Here is a 19,799-nt window from a genome sequence, read left to right as displayed (position 1 = left end):
ATACATTGCCATACATAAGCAATGGTAATTCTGTTTAAATTTCTCCCACATCTACTTGTCATACTCTTGTAAGCCCACTTGTGTACACTAGAGTGAAAAGACTTTCTTCAACTATGATATTAAGCTTTTCCTTTCAGTCCAAAGAACAGGTAGCGAGTTCAAGCCATACACAGACTCTTTTGTATTAGATATTTGCAATTTTACATTTTTACGTTACTGGTGGAAATGGTATTTTTGGTGTTGCATTCCTTTTGCCATGAAATGTCCTAGTGTTTTTCCTAAGATTTTGGTGGTTTGGTTTTTTTTTTCCTTCAAGTTGAAGAAAATTGCCTATTCAGGCAACTCTACCTCCATCTCTTGATTATGGAGTAGAAAAATTACAATAGTGTTAGCTGGTCATTACCTGTACAATAGGAAAAAAAGCATATGGTTTCATTGATTTCATTCATATTTTAAATAGTAGACAAAAAGAAACTAAAATACATACCGCATCTGTAACTTCTATCTCGTACAACTTCTGCAATGATTCCCGGTAAAAGAAGCAAAGCTTCCCACTGCCACCACCTCTCTTAACAGAGGTGCCTGTGACGAGTATCTTATCATCTGGGCTGAAACAACAATCTGTCCTGTTGAAGAAAACAAATCATACTGGGTGAATCAATAACAAATGTATAGGAAACTTATATATAAATTGCACTCCTTAAAAATAATCCTATTTGTTAATCCTTTCAAAATAAAGCTTTAAAAAAATCTTTTGTCAGCTGTCATCTGTTACTATAGTTTTCAGACAGTACACGTACAGTTCACATGTACAATTACAGCTGTGCACAGAATGTGCAAAACAGGCAGATTCAGTAAAAATCTTCCTCCCAACAAAATTCCCCTCCTCTCAAAACTCTTATAAACTTTTCAATATGAAAAACAAACAGAAGTATTTTCAAATCTGGTACTCATCATGAAGTAAAAAAAAATAAATCAATCATGAAATCTGTTTTTCCTGATGATACATTCTTCAATGATGCAAGACAATGTGTTTATACAGTGGCCAAAAACATTTGTCCGATTACTTTTCCTCTATGCTACAAATTGCACTGAAGATTGAGCTGTCCATGACCTGCCTTTCTAAGACCTTATTTCAAATGTATAAATTGTCCTTAGAGTTGGATTTGGCTGTGCTACAGCTACAGATATGCAGGTAATACCAATAAAAATATTAAATACCATTCTTAGCACTATGCAGTATAGTATTTTAGTACCAAAGAACACAGTCATCAGCACTTCAAACATCATAATTCATGCCATGAATTCATGACATGCACCTTTATGTTATGTCTACTTTTCAAGCCAGATAATTTTATTAATCATAGACCAAATAAGAATGAGGATTACTTCTGTATCTCATTACACAAGTATCAGGCAATGAACTGGCCTCCTCCTGAAAAAGTTGCTAATTTCATTAAGCATAAGACATATGATCATGTCACATGATTCTAAGATAAGACATGAGACTGAAAAATGGCATGAAAAAATAATATTAAAAAAAAAAAAAAAGATATCTTTTACTGCAACATGGAGTCTCAAAATAGCCAAGAATCGCCACTGCACAGTCCTCCCTATGCAGTGGTTTTTGCACAGAACTGAGAATAATAACTCCAGCAGGCCCCGTCCTATTCAGCACAACTACTGCTCTTTCTACTACCTGGAGAGTACTTACATTGGAAAGAAGCTGGGTAGTCCTTCTGCTGAATTAAGAGGCTTTTTTAACTGTCTAATATCCCATAATTTTAAAGTATTATCTCCTGTAAAACAAAGGGGACATGGTTAGCAAGAAAAAAATTCAAGAATTTAGATGTGCAGTAAACTCCATCTTCCAATTCAGACACAACAAGAACAGAATGATAGAGGAGCAGCAGTCAAAATGGGGATAGTTTGGAAGTTTTTTGTCCCTAAAGGACTATGGTAGTGCAAGAATGAGAAGTTCCACCTGCTGCTCCAGTAGATCAAAAACTTCTCAAGGACTCAACTCCATCATGACAATCACTGCTACAAAGAATTATCCACAGTGGAATAAGAGTTCCCAAATACCAATATATTCTGTTTGTGAGCATTGGTGCTTTTCTAACAGGAGTAAATTTAACCTTTAAGAAACCAAAGAAATTAAAATAGTATCATGGATGGTCTAGATCAAAAACTAAACAAGTTTTATGTGTCTGGTTTACCTGCCATGAAAAAAAATTATCAGGAAGAACAGAAGGCACATGAAGTCTTCCTCCTTCCTTAGCAGGCAAACAGCAAAAAACTGCAATCTCAGTATGGAGAACAGGCCCTGGAATCAGTCAGAAATCCTTGACAACCAGGAAGAAGGGAAGCAAGTGAACCTACACCTGCTGTAATGAAACCTTTTCACATCTCTCCAAACCACCTTTGGCCATAAAAGCCAGAACTGAGGTTACAGCAAGACATGTATAGCAATTCTTGTCTGTATTTGATAAACATGGTGTGACTGTAGCCCAGTAAAAGTCAGGCTGTTTATTCCTTTTTGAAAAGTTATGACATATTAACACAGTGAGAAGGGGGTGGCGGTGACCAAGTTATTAGTTAGTTATTCTCAGAGAGATCAACATCTCTGCTGATCATCCCTCTGAGATACGTATTTCCAGCATGAGATGAGCTACAGAATTTGAGCTTCGAAGTACATCACTCAGGCACCTAGACATCTCCTTGCATTAAACATCAGTGCCTCAGCACTTTCAAGGGTGAAAAGAAGGACTTTCAAACAATTCTCTTTAAGAACAGCCAGAGATTAACTTTAGCCAGAAAGTTACAAAATCTTCCTGAACTTGAAAAGGAAGGCAAGTGATAGGTAATCCACAGACCTACTTCTTTGCAAAGCACAAACCAAGAGCCTTGGAAACAAAATGTTAAATAAAAATAAATAAAAATAAAATAAAGTAACATGCTGCAACAAAAGGAATCAATGCCAGCAGTACCCTTTGTAGGGAAAGCAGCAGTGTGTGTCCTTTTAGATTATGGATGTTTATATTAAATACTAGGATAACTCCTTACTACAAAATATTTTAAAGCAGTGGACAACTTAAATGATGTCTAGAGCAGAGTATATTTCTGTTCATTGGGAAGCTAAAATACGACAAGAAAAATGGTAAAGAAAAGAAAGAAAAATGTTGAGTCCCTATTTTGGGAATATCTGTTTTCTTATTGTTTCCCAATAGACTCCATCCTAAGCACTTCTAAGCATTTGGTCTTGTAATATGAACCCTCTCTTTTCCCTTCCACTCCCAACAAAAAAAACACTTTATCAGTGAGATGTTGTATCTGAAGCACCAGCACTTTACAAATGTATTCCAAGGATACCATTTGGCTCCTCTGCAAATCTCCTGGTTAGGGACAGATCTGAGTCTAGCAGCCAAGGCTTTAGCAGGAGAGTTGCAGTCAGAGGTTTAGCTATAGCTTTTCTGTTAACAAGAAAATGTAATCTGCTGGTTTAAAATATCAGAATATTCTAGAAGGACTCAAAAAGTTGTGCTTGATTTCAAATCAACACTGTTTTGCACTGTGCAGAAATAGGTGCTTAAGTACTTTGAAAGGCAGGAGTGCTAGCGGAATGACTTGGCCAACACTGTGAAACTCTTACTACCATTAAGAATCTGTCCAAACTTATTTTTGTCTAATTAAAATTATCTGTGTGCCAAATATGATACTGGTTCTTAAATCTAATCTGCTTTTGAAGTTGAAATCGCTGTCACAAAGAAAACAGATATATTTTCCACAACACCAATGATTTTTTCCAGTAGAATCCTTCCATCAATGCTTAAGAGGATTCTTTACAAGAGCTGTAGCAGTACAGATCTATTTTTAGTTACTTCATACATGGACAAAAATAGCTATCCTTAAACAAAAACATATAAACAGAAGTTGTGCAGTTCAGTCTGAAGCATTAGAAACAGTCCACTCAGATCATTCAGTATTTTTCTTGATGGCAGACTACTCCTAAGCCTGTCAGGATTATTTAAAGCTTTTATAGCATTTTCAGTAGCATTTCAAACTCTACTCTTTGCCATTTTAATAAGCAGGATAGTAATAAAAGGCTCTAGTCTAATATGATCAGGTCAGACACCATCATGTCAATGATATTAAGCATTGGATTTGAGAGGGTCCTAAAAAATTAATAATTAGGTCCTAAAAAAGCCAGTCTTTGGTGAGCCAGGACAGGCAATCTGCAAACAGCTTTTTAGTCAAAATAAGGCCAGTGCACTGATACTACTAAGATTTTCCTCAGGGGGAGGGGGGTAGAAAATCAACCCTTTTTTTTTTGGTTTTTTTTTGTTAGCCAAAAACATAAAACCAAATGAAAACACCAGCGACCCCAAAACCAACCCTAAACCATCCAAAGGAAAACAAAACAAACAAGAAAATTGAGCTCAAAATAAAGATGTATATGCATAAGCTATCTGACAGGCTGAGATGTGAATTCTTCTTGGGTTTTATAAGCAAGTTTCACTTGCTTTTTAAGTTTTACTTATTGCCTATGTAAGTTTACCAATTCAGGTGGTACTGAGTCTGCACACTGTTCATAACACAGAAAATAACTGAACCAAACTAATACTTATCATCAGATTCATGGAACTAATGAAGTCATTGCTCCATATTATAACAAAAACCAAGTACATAAATTCTGTGCATACCAGGAGTCAAAACTTTATTTTTTATTTTTATAACAGGATCCCAAGTCCAGTCCTAACACTTACCTCTTTGCTGCTAAGCAAAGAAAACGTTCCCCAAACACTATCTTCATGTATTCAGAAAAAATTATTTTCATGGTTACAAATGTGCAAAAAACCCACTTTCTTAAGTTTCCGTCAAGTTACTACCTAATACTCAACAAGAATAAGACTCAGAACTCCCATAAGCAGCTCTTCAGTTTTTCAATTTCCCCTGTGCTTGCAGCTGAGCCCTGCCTCATCTGTCTCATATACAACACAGAATGTACATCAGATGCAGAAGAGTCCATCAAGCTTTCAATGAAAGTCCCCATACCCCAAAGAACTATCCTCTCTCTGATCCTCAGCACTTGGCAGGTGCGTTACTGTATGAATGCTGAATCCACATCTGGTTTTGTTGGTACAGATCCAAAGCAATACTCATATCAAAGCACTAACCAAACAAGTCAAAATAAGGTATGAATCCTTATTTTCTAGCATAGCATACACAGAGCTTTTTTTTAAAAAAAAAATGCTAGACAAAGGTAGCACTTTTATCCACACTGAGAGGCCAAATTTCCGTACAGTTTTACATTCTGCAAACAATCAGTCCATACTTTATATAGCATAGAGCAGAGCATGCTAGATAAAACATAAGTAAGGGAAAGTCTGTCTAACACAACACAAAATCTGGAGACATATGAGGAAGTGCAGGCAACCAAAAGTGCCACATGCAATAAGAATAAGCAAAGGCCATCTTCGTGATCTCCATTCATAAATGTGAAAAGGGAATTTACATAAATGGAGGCTTCAAGATAGCACTAGCGAATATTCCTCACCTAAGTACTAACTTTGTTTGATATTAATATTTAAAAGCCTACTAGAGTTTCTCCTTAAGTTTTATCATGTATGTCTGTGTGAATTTTTCAGGGGCAACACCACTGTCAGATATATGAAGCATTTCACTTAGCCCCGAACAGAAAGAAGGAAAATGTTCCCACATAGTAAGAATACAGTAATGACCAGCAAGGTTGAGAGTTTTTATCTCAGTGACTTAAGACTCATTCCTTATGAGTACAGTGGCCAGAGAACTCTGGATACAAGAGCCTGACTGGCAATTAAACATCCAATTACCATTAGCATAGGCATAGGGCTGTCAAGGACAAGACTGACAACATCTTACTCTGAAAAATTATATCTAGGGAATATTAACATTTGGAATCCTAGAAAAATGGCAAGATGGGCAAAGAAGTCAGAGAGGTAGCATTGAATAACAGCTTCTCATCACTGTAGAAGTCACCAATGCCACTGTACTTTACCAGGGACAGCAGGAGGGGGAGGACACAAAGTAATTGCAAGCCATGGCCATTGGCTTAGAAGCACATCCCCTACTTCAGAGCTTTTTGTGTCTATGAATACCTCAATCTTGGTTTTTTGTATATGTAATCTCATTCTGTCTATGTATCAAACTAACCAGATGTCCTGTACATACGTTAGGCACAATGCTAGCTGACATTAACATACACTGCCTCTCCTAGATCTGTTTATTTGGCCTTGGGGCCATGCTAACGCATACACATAAGATTCTGGTTACAACTGGTTTCCATCCAGACAGCTCGGATTGTATGTTTGCACCTGCCTGCAAAATACTGTGTAGACAAATCTCTGTATGAAAAGCTGTCTTAGGTGGACACCAACTGATCCAATACATCTAATACCGGAGGAAATCAATTTTCAAACATATCTGTGGCTTCTCGAAACTTTTTCTGTTATCTAAGCCTTGGTTACAGAAGTTTTATCTGAAGTTTAAAACACAAGAGTTGTTTTCATGCCTTGTAGGCATTTCAAATTTTTTTTGCCATTCAACTACATCTTGGCCTCTCACTTCCAGTCATCACCTCTTGATGTTTGTGATATAAATTAGACAGAAATTCCAATTAGAACAGAAAAGGACATCACATAAGAAAGCTGCCTGAGGAACTAGTAAATCCAGGACAGAAATACTGTTTTTGAGAAGCAGTTATTTTCCTGGAAAGAACTAAGTAACAAAACTGGTCTCATTTTATTTTTAATTAAGCTAATAATTACCTTTTGGCATGTCATTAATGCTAGACAAAAAAATCAGAAACTGTGTAGCGTAAATTGCAAATGTCTCTTAAAATATTCCTTACCTGCTGTAAAATGCGATTTCAGGAACAGTATTCCATGGTGTTATCAAAATGAAAGATGTAAATTGTGAAACACTTCAGGTTTAAATCACTAGTTGCTGACTTCACCATCTTACCTCCATCAAAACCAGTTAAATTTAACAAAGATACAATTTAAATGTTTTGCTCACTGAACCATTTCACTTAGTAATCATCCTACATTCAAACATCAAAGGTTTCTATCACCTACCTCCCCGGCTGGCAAGGACAACACCATCATAGGAAAATGTCAAGCATGAAGTGTCAGTGCCCGGAGCATGAGCTTGCCTGCAGTGGAACTTCGTGTGTACCTGTTTGTCAAACAAATAAAACATTTGTTTATTTCAAAATGGGACAAACATTTCTTTTTAGAAGTTCGTGTACTACAATGCTATTCCTAAATTTAAACAGAAAACCCTACATTTTTATGAGGTACAGAAGCTACATATTACCAGTCTTTTAAAAACTCATGTGTTTCAGAACAGGCTTTCGCAATAAGAATTTTAAGGCAAAAATTGATTTTTTCATAGGTTTCATTATACAGTCTACATTTACATAGCATCAGGGCTCTTGAAAAACTCCCACTCGCACCTAATAAAGGTAGTTATGCCTAGTTAAGATAAAAATACACTTTAAGACAGTTCTCAACACTCCCCTAAAGCAGGCTGATAGTTACAATAAATACCAAAATACAACATATAGTTTGGAAAGGACTTAAAAGAAGGATTGGAATAATTTACTTTTGCCAAATTTAATCCTTGCCAAAGATCATGGTTTATACTATAGCAGAACAAAGCTCAGATATCTTGAGGTTTGTGTTACGTTTAGCTGCAACAAAATTAAAATGTGGGAATAATGCATAATTATTTACAATTATTTCTATTTTGCCAATAATCCTAGAGAAAAGTAGAAATTACTTCCATGAACTGACTTTGTTTATTAAGTCACTATTTAGTAAAATCCATAAAAATTCTATTAAAAAGTGAAGACCTCAATTACATTTTAGCACTCTGGTAAAATCAAGCTTTCCTACTTCCCAACCAAAACCAGAAGTCACATCTGACGTACGAGGACGCTTTTCTTACGCAGGAGAGGAAAAAGGGAAGAAAAAAGACACAGAGATGAAGAAGTTCGAGACAGGATGACTCCTTTTTTAACACCTAGGAAATCATGCTTCTCATTTTCCCTCCTTTTCCTAACAACACTAGTTCATACAGTTGCAAAATAAGGCATTTAAGAATTGCCTCTGCAAATGTAACTGAGCTTCCCAACTGTAAGATGAGGATTAAAGCATGGGCTTCCTCATGCAGAGGACAAGAAAATAAATGAATGACCTTAAAGTCCATGATTTACTATAATGCTGAGCAAAACAGAAAAATATGCATACAAGCATGTATTTTCAGTGGAGGGTTTAAACAGCATGCAGTAAGTCTGATCTAGAATGACTCCCTGAACAGTAAGAGGATAAAATACTAGCAGCTGCTTAGTGATTACACTCCAATCTATACATAAAATCAAACACAGTTCTACAGAATAAAAAAAGGAGGATGTGATCACAAAATCAAAACACAGACTGAATTAAGCTTGCACAGGAACTCTCAGTCACGTATCCCTTAATTTCTGACTATGCACCTTACAGAGCTTCTTTTTATGGGCTATTTTGTATGCAAAATTAGTAATTAATGTTGTTTACCCTTTCAATTGTTCTAAATTTGATCCAAAAGCTAGACAACCTTTGTGTGATGACATTAACGCCTGCACGCTTTGATGAGCACATTTAGTCAAGTTTTGAGATGAGTCATGTAAGACTGTCCCTCCATAAATAACTCTTCAATAAACAAAGTGGAATTTCCAACACCAAGAAAATGCTTCTCATGGTATTTGGAGATAGAATGTAACAACTTTCATTTAGCCATAATACTTGTTTTGACATTACTGTCACTTCTAGCCAGTTGTTCACATCCTGCAGAAACTCTATTAACAGATTTCAGTTTACAACTGTGTGTCTTTGTGAGGTGTTTATAAATACTAAAAAACATATTTTAGGCATCCAACTACATAAAATTTTCCATGCATGTTCTAGCATTGAAAGGATAACTGTGAATTGGCTATCAGAAAATAAGTTTTTAGCAATATTCTTTAAACACTAACAAGCAATCTTCTGTGTAAGGAATACCATGGACACTAGCAAGAGCATTGTAAGTGGTTAATAATCACACCTGAAAAAATGACAGAAAGATTACAATGCAATATTTATCTATTTCAGATAAACTGAAAAAGCTTACTTTGTACTCCACAACACTTGTCTACTCAACACTCATATGCTTCTCTGGCAGTGTTACACTGACATAATATTAAGAGCTTTTCATCTTGTTGCACAACTTAATGCAAGGGTGTTTGGGTTCTTTTTTCCTATCATTCTGAATCCTTCTGAAATGACTTTTGTTTTGTTTTGGATATAAATTTAAATAAAGATTTGGGGTTCAACCAATGTCTTTTATGTTTTACCAATAGAAAACCCAAACATATATAAATAGATAGAAAAAAGAAAAAAAAAATCAAATGTTTCATATGATCAAAGATACTGATTTTATTTATCATGAATTTATGAATCTGCTAATAAAACCTAAACTGTATCTTTCAGGAATTAAACAGCTCACTTTAAAAATGTTACCCACTATGAAGCCTTCTCAATGAAGTACCCATACTTTGACAAGTTCTTATCCTTTTTTGGCTGTCCCATAAAAAAATAAAAATAGCAACACAGAGATAACAAAACTCAGACATCATTTGTCCCTTAATCACAAAAATGAAAACAACAGAACAAATTTGGCCCAACCCTATATCCAGCTTCGATGCCTTAGGATTTTCTGTAAAATGAGACTTGTCTGAAAGGGACAGTAATATTGCATCAGCAATTCTGTCTGTCTTTAAAAATAAGTTTGCTCAGTTTGCCAGTAAAAAGATTGTTTTCCTAACTTTGAGCTCTGCAAGCTTGCCCTCCATATATTATTTTCCAAAGGAATATAACCCTGAATTGTAATACTAAATCAAATATTCTACAATGATTGAAGGTTGCTCTAAAAATTATAGAAGGTTGAACAAGAAGGTTTTACATAGACTGGTAAATGTACGTTGCAGTTTTCAAAGAAAATACCGTGTCTGGCCCCTGGCCTCTTAACATTTTTAACAGATGTCTAATCTTGCTAACATATCAGCAGAAAAAAAATCCTTATCAGAATATTTCTTGCTGGAAAGACATGAAACAACAGAACTAATGTACACAATTCAAAAGTTTGATTCAGGAATGGACAGACAGAACACTGAAACACTAGATAAAGATGTAAAGATAATTAGGGCAAAGTGTATCTACATTTCTCCTTCATTACTCCTCTCCTTTTGTTGCAGAGGTGTCTGCTATTATGAATTACTAGTAATGTGCCAAAGAAAATTTAACAAATTCACCAGTCCTTAAGATTTTTATAAATGTTACTTATTTCAGCAAATTCTGTGGTAACACACTATCTTCTGCAACTTGTTTGAAGGCTTTCTAGCAAATAACTCTAGCAATGTAAGCAATTTCTTTCTAACTTTGTATTAGCACATGTATTTTTGTTAAGCAATTACAGCTGACTGGACTTGTGTGCAACATGAGATGACAGATAGAAAACATGAAGCACATGTGTGAACGGATGTAGTTGTAAGTATCAAAAAAACCTAGGATAACAGATAAATGTCAGGGTTTACAATATTGCCACAGTCCTCACAGAAAGGATGAGAACTGGAAGATAAAAGGAAACCAGAGAAAGAACTGGGAAGGAGAGGAAAGGAAGATACATGACTGGAATGTCAGTAATGAATGTCAGCACAAAATTCTGCATGTATTGAAGAGAATATGACAGTGGCTGCATTAAATGTTTATCACAAATGAATGACATGCAACATGGACACGTGGTTAGAATTCTGCACCACACAACTTGTTTTCCTTCTCCAGAATCCTAAATAAAACATATTCTACGAAAAGCAGAAGACAGAACTCATCAGTTTGTTCACCTCAGATACCCAAGCCTCATCAATGAGAAAAACAATACACTTAACTAATGAAATTTTTGAACTTTCCACATTGTTTCTAAGACACACTATTTCGAAGTATGATGACACTTCCCCAGCATTTTTTCTTTTAATGCAACAACAAATGTCCCAGTCAAAACATTCTTTTTTTTTCTTGTTCCTGACGTATTCAACACCTTTTTAAAAGCAGAGGCAGTAATCATGTCTACAGCAAAAGGAACTCTACCCAATACTGAGTGTGCCACTAAGTGCAATCTACAATGTGCTCCTCTTTAGAGATGCTTCCCATGCTCGCTTACCAGCTGTTACCCCTCTTTCACATCAAGGAATGTTTCCAGTGCTCCTTGAGAGAGCTGGAAATAGGGATTTATGCTCATTTCAAACATGAGGCAAAACGGTGGGATTAGCTGGGCAGAGAGGCCAGACAGTCAAGTCCTAAGCCAGTATGTCTGTTGGAGATTTAAACAGATGATTTCACCCAACTAAGATACTTTCAGTACAGTAAGTTAGCTGACATTGACAATATTCCACTGCAAAATTGGTATTTTTTAGTAAACACTGCCTTTCAACTTAATATATTATCACAGACCAGTCTCAAAGTGACAAAGGTATGAGCTAGTAAAGCTGCAAGAAGAAAACAGACAAAACAGAAGCCTTCTTTTTAGTTGCAACAGAGCAAAGCTGTCTGGGTCTTTGTTGAAAGTGATTCCATCAGAAACAGCCAAATATCTCAGAGCTGTGACCACAGCTGACAAGACAGACAGGTTCCCAGGGCACTACTTACATGCTCCAAATTGCTGCTTCCCCATTCCCCCTTCGGTCATCTCTACCGAAGGAAGCGTATTTGTTTTGCACTCAATTACAATCCAGAAAAGAAACGTAACTGTAATTTTTTGAGTTTGTATATCACTTACAAAGTATCAGGTCTACATGTGCCAAATGAATTCAGGATTATCTCAATTTCTTCCCTGAGCAGGCAGTTGCAGACTATTATCAGATGCTTTCCTTAAAGCTCTGTGAACATGATCCCCAGGCTTTCAACTTACGTGACAGCTCTTCAATACCACTTCCCCTAGTGTAGAAATGGATGCTGTTTCAGTAATGACCACACTAAAGCAAAACAAGATTAACTTGTCAAATTTGAGGTTCTAATGTTTACATGATTACACCGTTACATGATTTGCTCTTTTCCCTGATTTTCTAACTGAAGTGACATGTATCATTAGCAGACCTAAAAGACTCCTTTCCCTTCTGTCAATCCTAATTAGCCAATTACGAATACAGTAACCAAACTTTACCATAATCAAGATGTCTGACTGGCAATCGCATTTATTGTCCTGTGTGTCCCTTATATTCTAACCTGTTGCAACTAAGTTCTTTTACTGGGTGAGAGATGAATATTCTAGGGGATGAAAGTCTTCGGGATTTCTTCTCTTGCACTGAACAGTCATTCAGCCCTCCAGTAACTTTTGTGTTACTTCATACAGATGCTTTCCTTCTTATTTGCCATTACTGAATAGACAAGAGACTGGGCCTTTTTGGCTTTTTTTTTTTTTTTTTTTTTTTTTTTAATATATTCTGCAGCTTTTCTTGAGCAACTTTTGAGATGGAAAGCCTACATAACAGAGGAAAAAAAAGAATAGAAAAGGTAACAGCTCTACAGCTCTATGGCTATTTTTAGAGTTTATACAATCTTCAATGTCTTGTAACAAATCATGCATTATATCATGGAACAAAAATAAAAACACAAGTGTTAAATGTTTAGTCACGAAAACGTTGACCATTTAGCTATTTAGCATTTTGTTAATTGCCATTGATATAAAAAAGTTGATTTCTATTGAAAGAAAAATTCTAACATTTAGACAGAAGGAAATGAGGCAACATACCTGACTATATGTTGTTTTAGACAAAACAAGGAAGTAAGAAGCCTAGCTTGCATTAGAGATATCTCTGAACCACTGTAGAGTGATGAGAGTCCTTCCTATCTACCCATGCTTCCTTCACCACTTAGAGCATGCAATTTCCAAGAATACTGCTAACCGCAGAAACAATTTCTTCTTGTTTAAATTAACTAATCAAGAAAGATTTTAGAAAACCATTTTAGAAAAATGGCTTCTTAACAGCATTGCTAAATATCTGCCTAATGGTTTGAAAATGAAACCCCAGCTGAATGTTTGGCTGCACTGTCAAACTTTATATTTGAGAAAATAATGTATCTTGGCTACAAAACTGATAAATATTGCTAATAAAAATAGCTTTTGGAAACTGTTCAGTTGGCTTCCTTTGGGGATTTTTATTTTTTTTTTTTACACTGCAAGAGAAAAACGTACAAAGATGTAAAAGAAACATTCCTTTGTATCTTTTCATAACTGATCTAACCTATGCCATACTATCCTAGGAAATTTATGATTTTCCTCCTTTTCACTAGTATAAATATGGGTTCTGTACACAATAAAATTAAAAAACTCCTCAAACACCACCTTTTGTCTCTTTCAAAAATAAACTAATCACACTTAAACGTGCACAGCTCTTTAAGGTTCCTTTGTCTTCCAGAAAAATTCAAATCTGATGTGATTCTGGAAAAAATTTAATTAAAAATTTGGTTGATATACTTAAAATTTGGTTAAGAACCCCACTGAAAGTCCACAGCTTGCTTCAAACTTATCGATGCTAATACAGGTGAGAAAAATATGTTGAAAAAAAATTGCTAAAACATGTATATTCCAACAAGATGGGTGTATTTCTCTAAGAAATTAATGGTCGCTTTTACCACACTTCTTGTAATACAGTGAGCTATTATTTTTTCTACATTATCTGATTTTTCTGATACAAACGTAACGCAAACTTCTATGCCGTATTTTATTAGTACTTGTGGATGGTGGGGGATATGAACTGTTTTAATAACCAAGATACACTGCTACTAATCTGCAAGATGCAGTTGCTAACTGCCCTCAGTTTCAGTTAACTCAGAATTTTCACCTGAAGAGTTTAGCAACTTCAGGATTATGCCCCAGAGTTATATATGAGAAAAACAGAAAAGTAAGAAGCTGGTTTGGAAAAAAAATAACAGTAATTCAAGCAAGCTTTATTTTCTTTTCAAAAAATATTCCTATTTCTGTTTCACGACTCTTTGTCATTGTTTTTTTTCCTCACATTTTATATAATTGACTAGCTAAATATATCAATGACTAAACAAATATGCAAAAAAGAATATACACTTGTAAGCAAAAAATTGGCAAAGGGTAAAAAAATTTCAATAATTGTTTACAAGTAGTTTATATTAACTGAACACAGTGATCCACAGGGAAAAGAAATAAATTTCCACTTGGCTTCAGAATTTGTAAACTCCAGTTTATCAGCAATCACCTATGCATTACATAGAGTGAAAAATCTTGTTAGTATCTTTTAGAAAAATGTGGCTTGCATTCCATAATGAGATTCCTGAATATATTTCAAACATGTGTTGTTTTTAAAATTAGTTTTCTTTTTAACAGATATTAAAAATGGATTACTGTTTGAATGTGAGAGGACAGAATTCTTTTGGAATTACTGTCATTAAATTGATTAACCTCTTTTAACTCATTTCAGATAAGTAATAATTTGATTATTAAAGCCATGGTAATATAAAAATGTCCTGATCAATATCCAAGACTCCTCAAATGGCCTTTAGCTCTACCAAACAAATTTCTCTGCGAGGAGTACAGAAGTGTTACAAAATATTTCATTCTGAAATCAGCCTTCTCTACTGCTAATGTTGCTTCAAAATTCTCTTTTACCTTCTTTTCCTATTTCCATTGTTTATGATACTCTGCAGTACCTCTCCTGACTAAATTCTCTTTCACCGCTAGCATCTCTAAAATTCTTCTCCATCTAATTTTCTCATTCCAGCCTTACAGTTTCATTTCAGCACAGTATTTCACACTCATGCCTGGCAACTTCATACTTCTTCTACATCAGCAGTAGCATCTTCAGAGCATAGGGAGATAAATGAATTGCTCTTTGTTAAAGTTGTATCTCAGAAACCTCATTTGCATCATCCGCTTTTCACTCAATAGTTACATGTTTCTTTCTCTCCATTACTCTTTTTCACATTTTGGCCTTTTCATCCAATACAGCACCCTCCTCCATCCTCATTCCTTGTCAATCTCAGTTAAATTCCTTCCTGAGTCTAAACAGATTTACCACTAACAAATCCAGTGATCCTTCCTCAACAGCCTTGGGAAAAGGCATCTGATTTCTATTGCCTTTTTCACTGTTTTATGAGGTCCAATCTCACATACATCTTCTACATGTTGGCTCGCTTCTTCACTACCCTCTTTGATGGGTGATTCTCTTTCTCCATTCCAACTCCCCATTTTACTCAATGCCCTTGTCATTGAGCTTCTCACTCTACAATGTATTTTAAAAAACTTTATTCACAACGATGGCTACTAGTATTTACATGCCATTAAACTCCCTTCCAAGAAAAGGTATATCATTCACTGTCTGAACATTTTAGTTCACCCTGACATCACTTTGTGAGCATTGCATTTTACCAAAGACTTGCATAGTCTTACAATGATAGCAAGTACAAAACATTCACTTAATCCTCAGACACATCTGTGTTTCTCTCACATTAAGGAGAACAAAATCAAAAGAAACAAAAATACCACTCCCTTTTCAATAACACATATGCACATACAGTAAACTATCACTTAAGATGACAAAAAAGGGGAGACAAACAGCAACTGAGTTTGCACACTGCCTGGCTTATTCAGAACTGAAGTTTGTTTTGTACACACATATACACAACAGCACACATTAGTGCAGCCCTGCCTTGCTCTCCTACCTCAGTGCAATAAGCCAAGAAACAACAGTGACCTGTCTGGAGTACAGAAAAAAATCCTGCATCCCCTTCAACAGGTGCCTAGTCTGGCAGCACACTTTTACACATCAAATATCAAAACCAACCAGGCATTTGCACATTTGTGGCAAGTGACAAGCCAATGGCTAGCAATGTGTTCTGCTGACTACAACAGGTGTCCATACTTCTGAAAAATCACTCAAGCTCTTGAAAGCGGTCTTCAATATAAGCCAGTCCTCCCATTACCACAGCAGGAACACATTACCTGTACAAGCTGCGCCTTTGCAAGCCCTAGTGGTGATACAGCCTCTATAAAGGTCACAGTGGCATATTATGCTGATCTCTACAAGATGAACTTTGGTCACAGGTCTTGGGCTCAAACTGCTCTCCAAAGGAGACCACAGACTTGCATACTAGTGAGCTCTTACCAGGGCATGTGGTGATCACAGCAGTTACATTAATTAGGAGTTCTTAGCGTCCACAAAGACAGTGTGCACAAAAAAACATGATCATACAATGAACTGGATATTTCCAGAAGATGTCATTCTTTGTATGTGAACTTGCACAGTACTTTCTAATTTGGCCATCCTAACCCAACCTGACCTAAAATGCATTACACTGAAAATTAAATACAAATTAACTTTTAGCACTGATTGCAGGTGGCTGTTTAAAGCCCAAAACAGTCACAAGCCAAATCTGGAAGCGATACATATACACAGTAAAAAAATGAAATAGTAACCATAAGTGCATATTTTTAAAGCCCTACACACTGCTTAATCTTAATTAAAATTACATACAGTGAAATCTAAGAGTACCTTGTTCAAATTACTAGGACTTAGAATGAAAATACACATTCAGAAATTCTATTAAACTAGAATTTCATTATACGTTTGTAGGCATACTTCAATATAGAGAGAAACACTGTGTATGTTTTTATGCATAATGTGTGAAATACAAAGGTAGTCATATCCAACTCCAAATGTAGTTCTCTATCTCATGAGAAATGTAACTTGGCTCAAGGAAGGCAGCTGTTCCACGGATGTATCTGATTTCAGTCTGTGTAGTATCACTGCAGTCATACGTTAAATAAAACACAGCTGGACAATGCTCCGCCTATTTCGCCATCCTCTCTGCTAACTGTTTAGCACTAACATCTGTTGAAAACAAACTTTACGAATCAGGAAGATGCCCTGGTTTTGGCTGGGATAGAGTTAATTTTCTTGTCATTGATAAACCCCGACTCAAAAATAACTTCTTTGGTTTATAATCTTATTATTATGCAAACTTTCTTAATTAGACTTACAAGAGGCTCTTTATAAATTGAGTGCAGTCTGTAGTATACTATGTCCAACTATTTAAGCACATTTAAAACTATATTCTCACAGAAGTTCACCTTTTAATGGAGGTATCCATGAAAAAACTATTCTCTATATAGAAACAGTTTGTCCTTTATCAGACTTCCTTTGAGCCAGGTGTTTGTAACATAATGTTCCATCAAGAAACTATGCTTCATTATAATGAATTTTTTTAGCTTCTCAATTTTTAACAGATTCACAGAATATTTTTGTATTAAAAATGAGTATATTTCTAAATGCCATAAAACTGACCACATTTCAAAATAAATCTTAATTACTTTTTTGTCAGTTTTGCTTTTGTAAGTTTTTTTTTTTTTCTAAATTAAACATTTATGACACAGGTAATGCACAAACTCTGCACAACATTAAACTGCCAGATTCCTGGGCCAGTATCCACTTTCTGATAGTGGTCAGTGACACAGGAACATATGAAAACCCCACAATTCTCAAATGGCAAGAATTTCTAATCTGTTTTCTACATTAGACCTCTGGAATAGTTTTAGATTTGGTAATATTAAAAATGAAGTAGGAAAAAAAAAGAAGTAAAAGAAAAGTTTACTCTGCTATAGTAATAAAAAAAATTGAAAGGCAATATACAAAATATATGTCAAAAGTCTAAAAATTCTAAATAATTTTTAGTTTTTATTTTGCATTGTCTGAAATTACCATTTCATTCAAACTCCCCACTTCTAATTTCCTTTTCTATTAAAAAAACATCAACCTCAAAACCCATCCCAGCTGGCTCATAGTACATTATTTTCTAAAATTGACTTCACATTATTCTTTAAGAATAGAAATAGAAAGCTTTCTGAGATTTATGAAATGACAAGAAAAGTGGAACCTACAAGAGATACATCCAAATATGACACTGGAAGGGGCAAATGGCCCATAAATTAACCCAAGAGATAAGAGCGAGCATCTGTAAATAGAAAGCAGCTAATTTTCACTCAGTATGTTCCACAGATCAGAAGTCAGTATTTTCTACCTTCTTTCTTCTTAAATAAATCCACTTGATCAATCTGTAACAGTTTTCCTTTCATAAATATTTTAAAATATGGGAGTTTTAGTTTTCTCTAATAAAACAAAGTTAATGACAAAGAGTTCTACAGAAATATACTTTTCGTTGCTTTTACAAAATACACAGCATAAACCTGCTGTTCATCTCCTCACTACCATCAAGGTATAGTGACATACTACGAATCACAGCAATATTTGAATGCAAAACTAGCTTCCTAATCCACACATCAAGCACAAAATTCTTTTTGTACTTTACAAATGCTATCAGACCAACAAAGTGTTCAGTTAGCTTGAGCAGTGCATATACTATAGTATGTGAAAGCTATTTTTCTGACAAGCCAGATTACTCTGAAGGTCACATCTTGTTAGAACAAAATGTAGCATCTGTACTTTCAACTTTTTGCCTTGGCATGAAAGGAAAATTTGCGCTAAAATAACAAAACTAGCTCAAAAATGCTCTTCCATTTATGTTTCATTAGTTTTTCATTATTTTATTTTTCCATTTCTGTAACATTACAACTTTTACATTAATATTATGAACACTGTAGTATTAATAAATCCAATCATGTTGCTATAATGCTTACTCCTTTCTTCTCAAATTATAATTTAAAAATTATTTCTGTAATCTCTACTGTTATTTTTCTATGCAGTAAATCAGAGAAAGATGTAAAATCCTTGCAGGATAAACCTTTTTCCAAAGTAAAATCCTTTATGCTATTTTCATTGGGGTGTGACAGACTTCAAGATTTAGAATTGCCTTTCATCACTACATTAGATAGTGCAAACATTTAGATAGTTCTTAACTATAAACTGTTTATTACATAAGAGAGAAATGCACTTAGAAATACAGCAGGGCATATTTTATCTTAGCATGTGATTGTCAGATTCTTTACGCAGCTAGTTTCAGGGTACAGATAGTGATGTACTGGCTAAACCAGACGTATACAAAAAGGAATAATATATGAATCTGTTAATATTTGCTGCTGGCAAGCTTGTGTATGATTTCCAGTTTCTGGAGCAGAGGTCTGGCACATACACATATGGAATGAAAGGGTAGGATAATATGGATATGGAAAACTTACCTTAAGTTTGAAAGGGGAATATAGTGTATTTGGATATCCTTCATCTTGTATTTACACAAGAAATTTCCAGATGTAGCCAGACTGCCCTCTTCAAAGCATAAAGCATGTTACAAACTTCAGGGAAAATTGGAAGATATGCCTGCTGTTTAACTGTAGTAGTGATATCCAGCAAATTTAAGAATAGTCGCTGGAAATTGTTGTTATTAAATATTGACATTTCCTTGGAATAATTTTAATACTATGAAGATATCAATACAAATGCTGAATTCTATGTAAGCAAAACAAAAACAAAACAAAAACAAACAAAAAAAAAAATCCAAATAGACAAGTGAATATTCTGTGGCCAAAATAATGAATAAAATCTAGCTGTTATGAAAGAGCATAATCCCGTATTGCTGTGATTGATCAGATGCCAAAGACACACTATGATCTTTGCCTGGTAAAAACTGTATGCACACTAGTAAAGCCTTCTGGTAGACAGACATAAAAGACATGCATTTCAATGCATCCTGTAACTGTGCAAAGAT

At 35.0% G+C, this 19,799-nt stretch overlaps 1 protein-coding gene across 4 annotated transcripts in view; it reads right to left on the bottom strand.

Moving 5' to 3' along the window:
• The window catches only part of WDR70 (WD repeat domain 70), a 114,798-nt gene that overhangs the window by 29,449 nt on the left and 65,550 nt on the right, over positions 1 to 19,799 (bottom strand). For all 4 annotated transcript variants that reach the window (XM_080637847.1, XM_080637845.1, XM_080637848.1 and 1 more), the window contains 3 exons: positions 7,116 to 7,215; positions 1,715 to 1,799; positions 488 to 626 (listed from right to left, as the gene is read on the bottom strand). In XM_080637847.1, coding sequence (XP_080493973.1) covers positions 488 to 626; positions 1,715 to 1,799; positions 7,116 to 7,215 — 324 coding nt within the window. The remainder of the gene's footprint in view (positions 1 to 487; positions 627 to 1,714; positions 1,800 to 7,115; positions 7,216 to 19,799) is intronic.

Source organism: Psittacula echo, assembly GCF_963264785.1.
Source record: "Psittacula echo genome assembly, chromosome: Z".
In the NCBI taxonomy this organism is placed as follows: Eukaryota; Metazoa; Chordata; class Aves; order Psittaciformes; family Psittacidae; genus Psittacula; species Psittacula echo.
The sequence above is the reverse complement of the archived record's forward strand: the minus strand, read 5'-3'. Positions and strand labels throughout refer to the sequence as shown.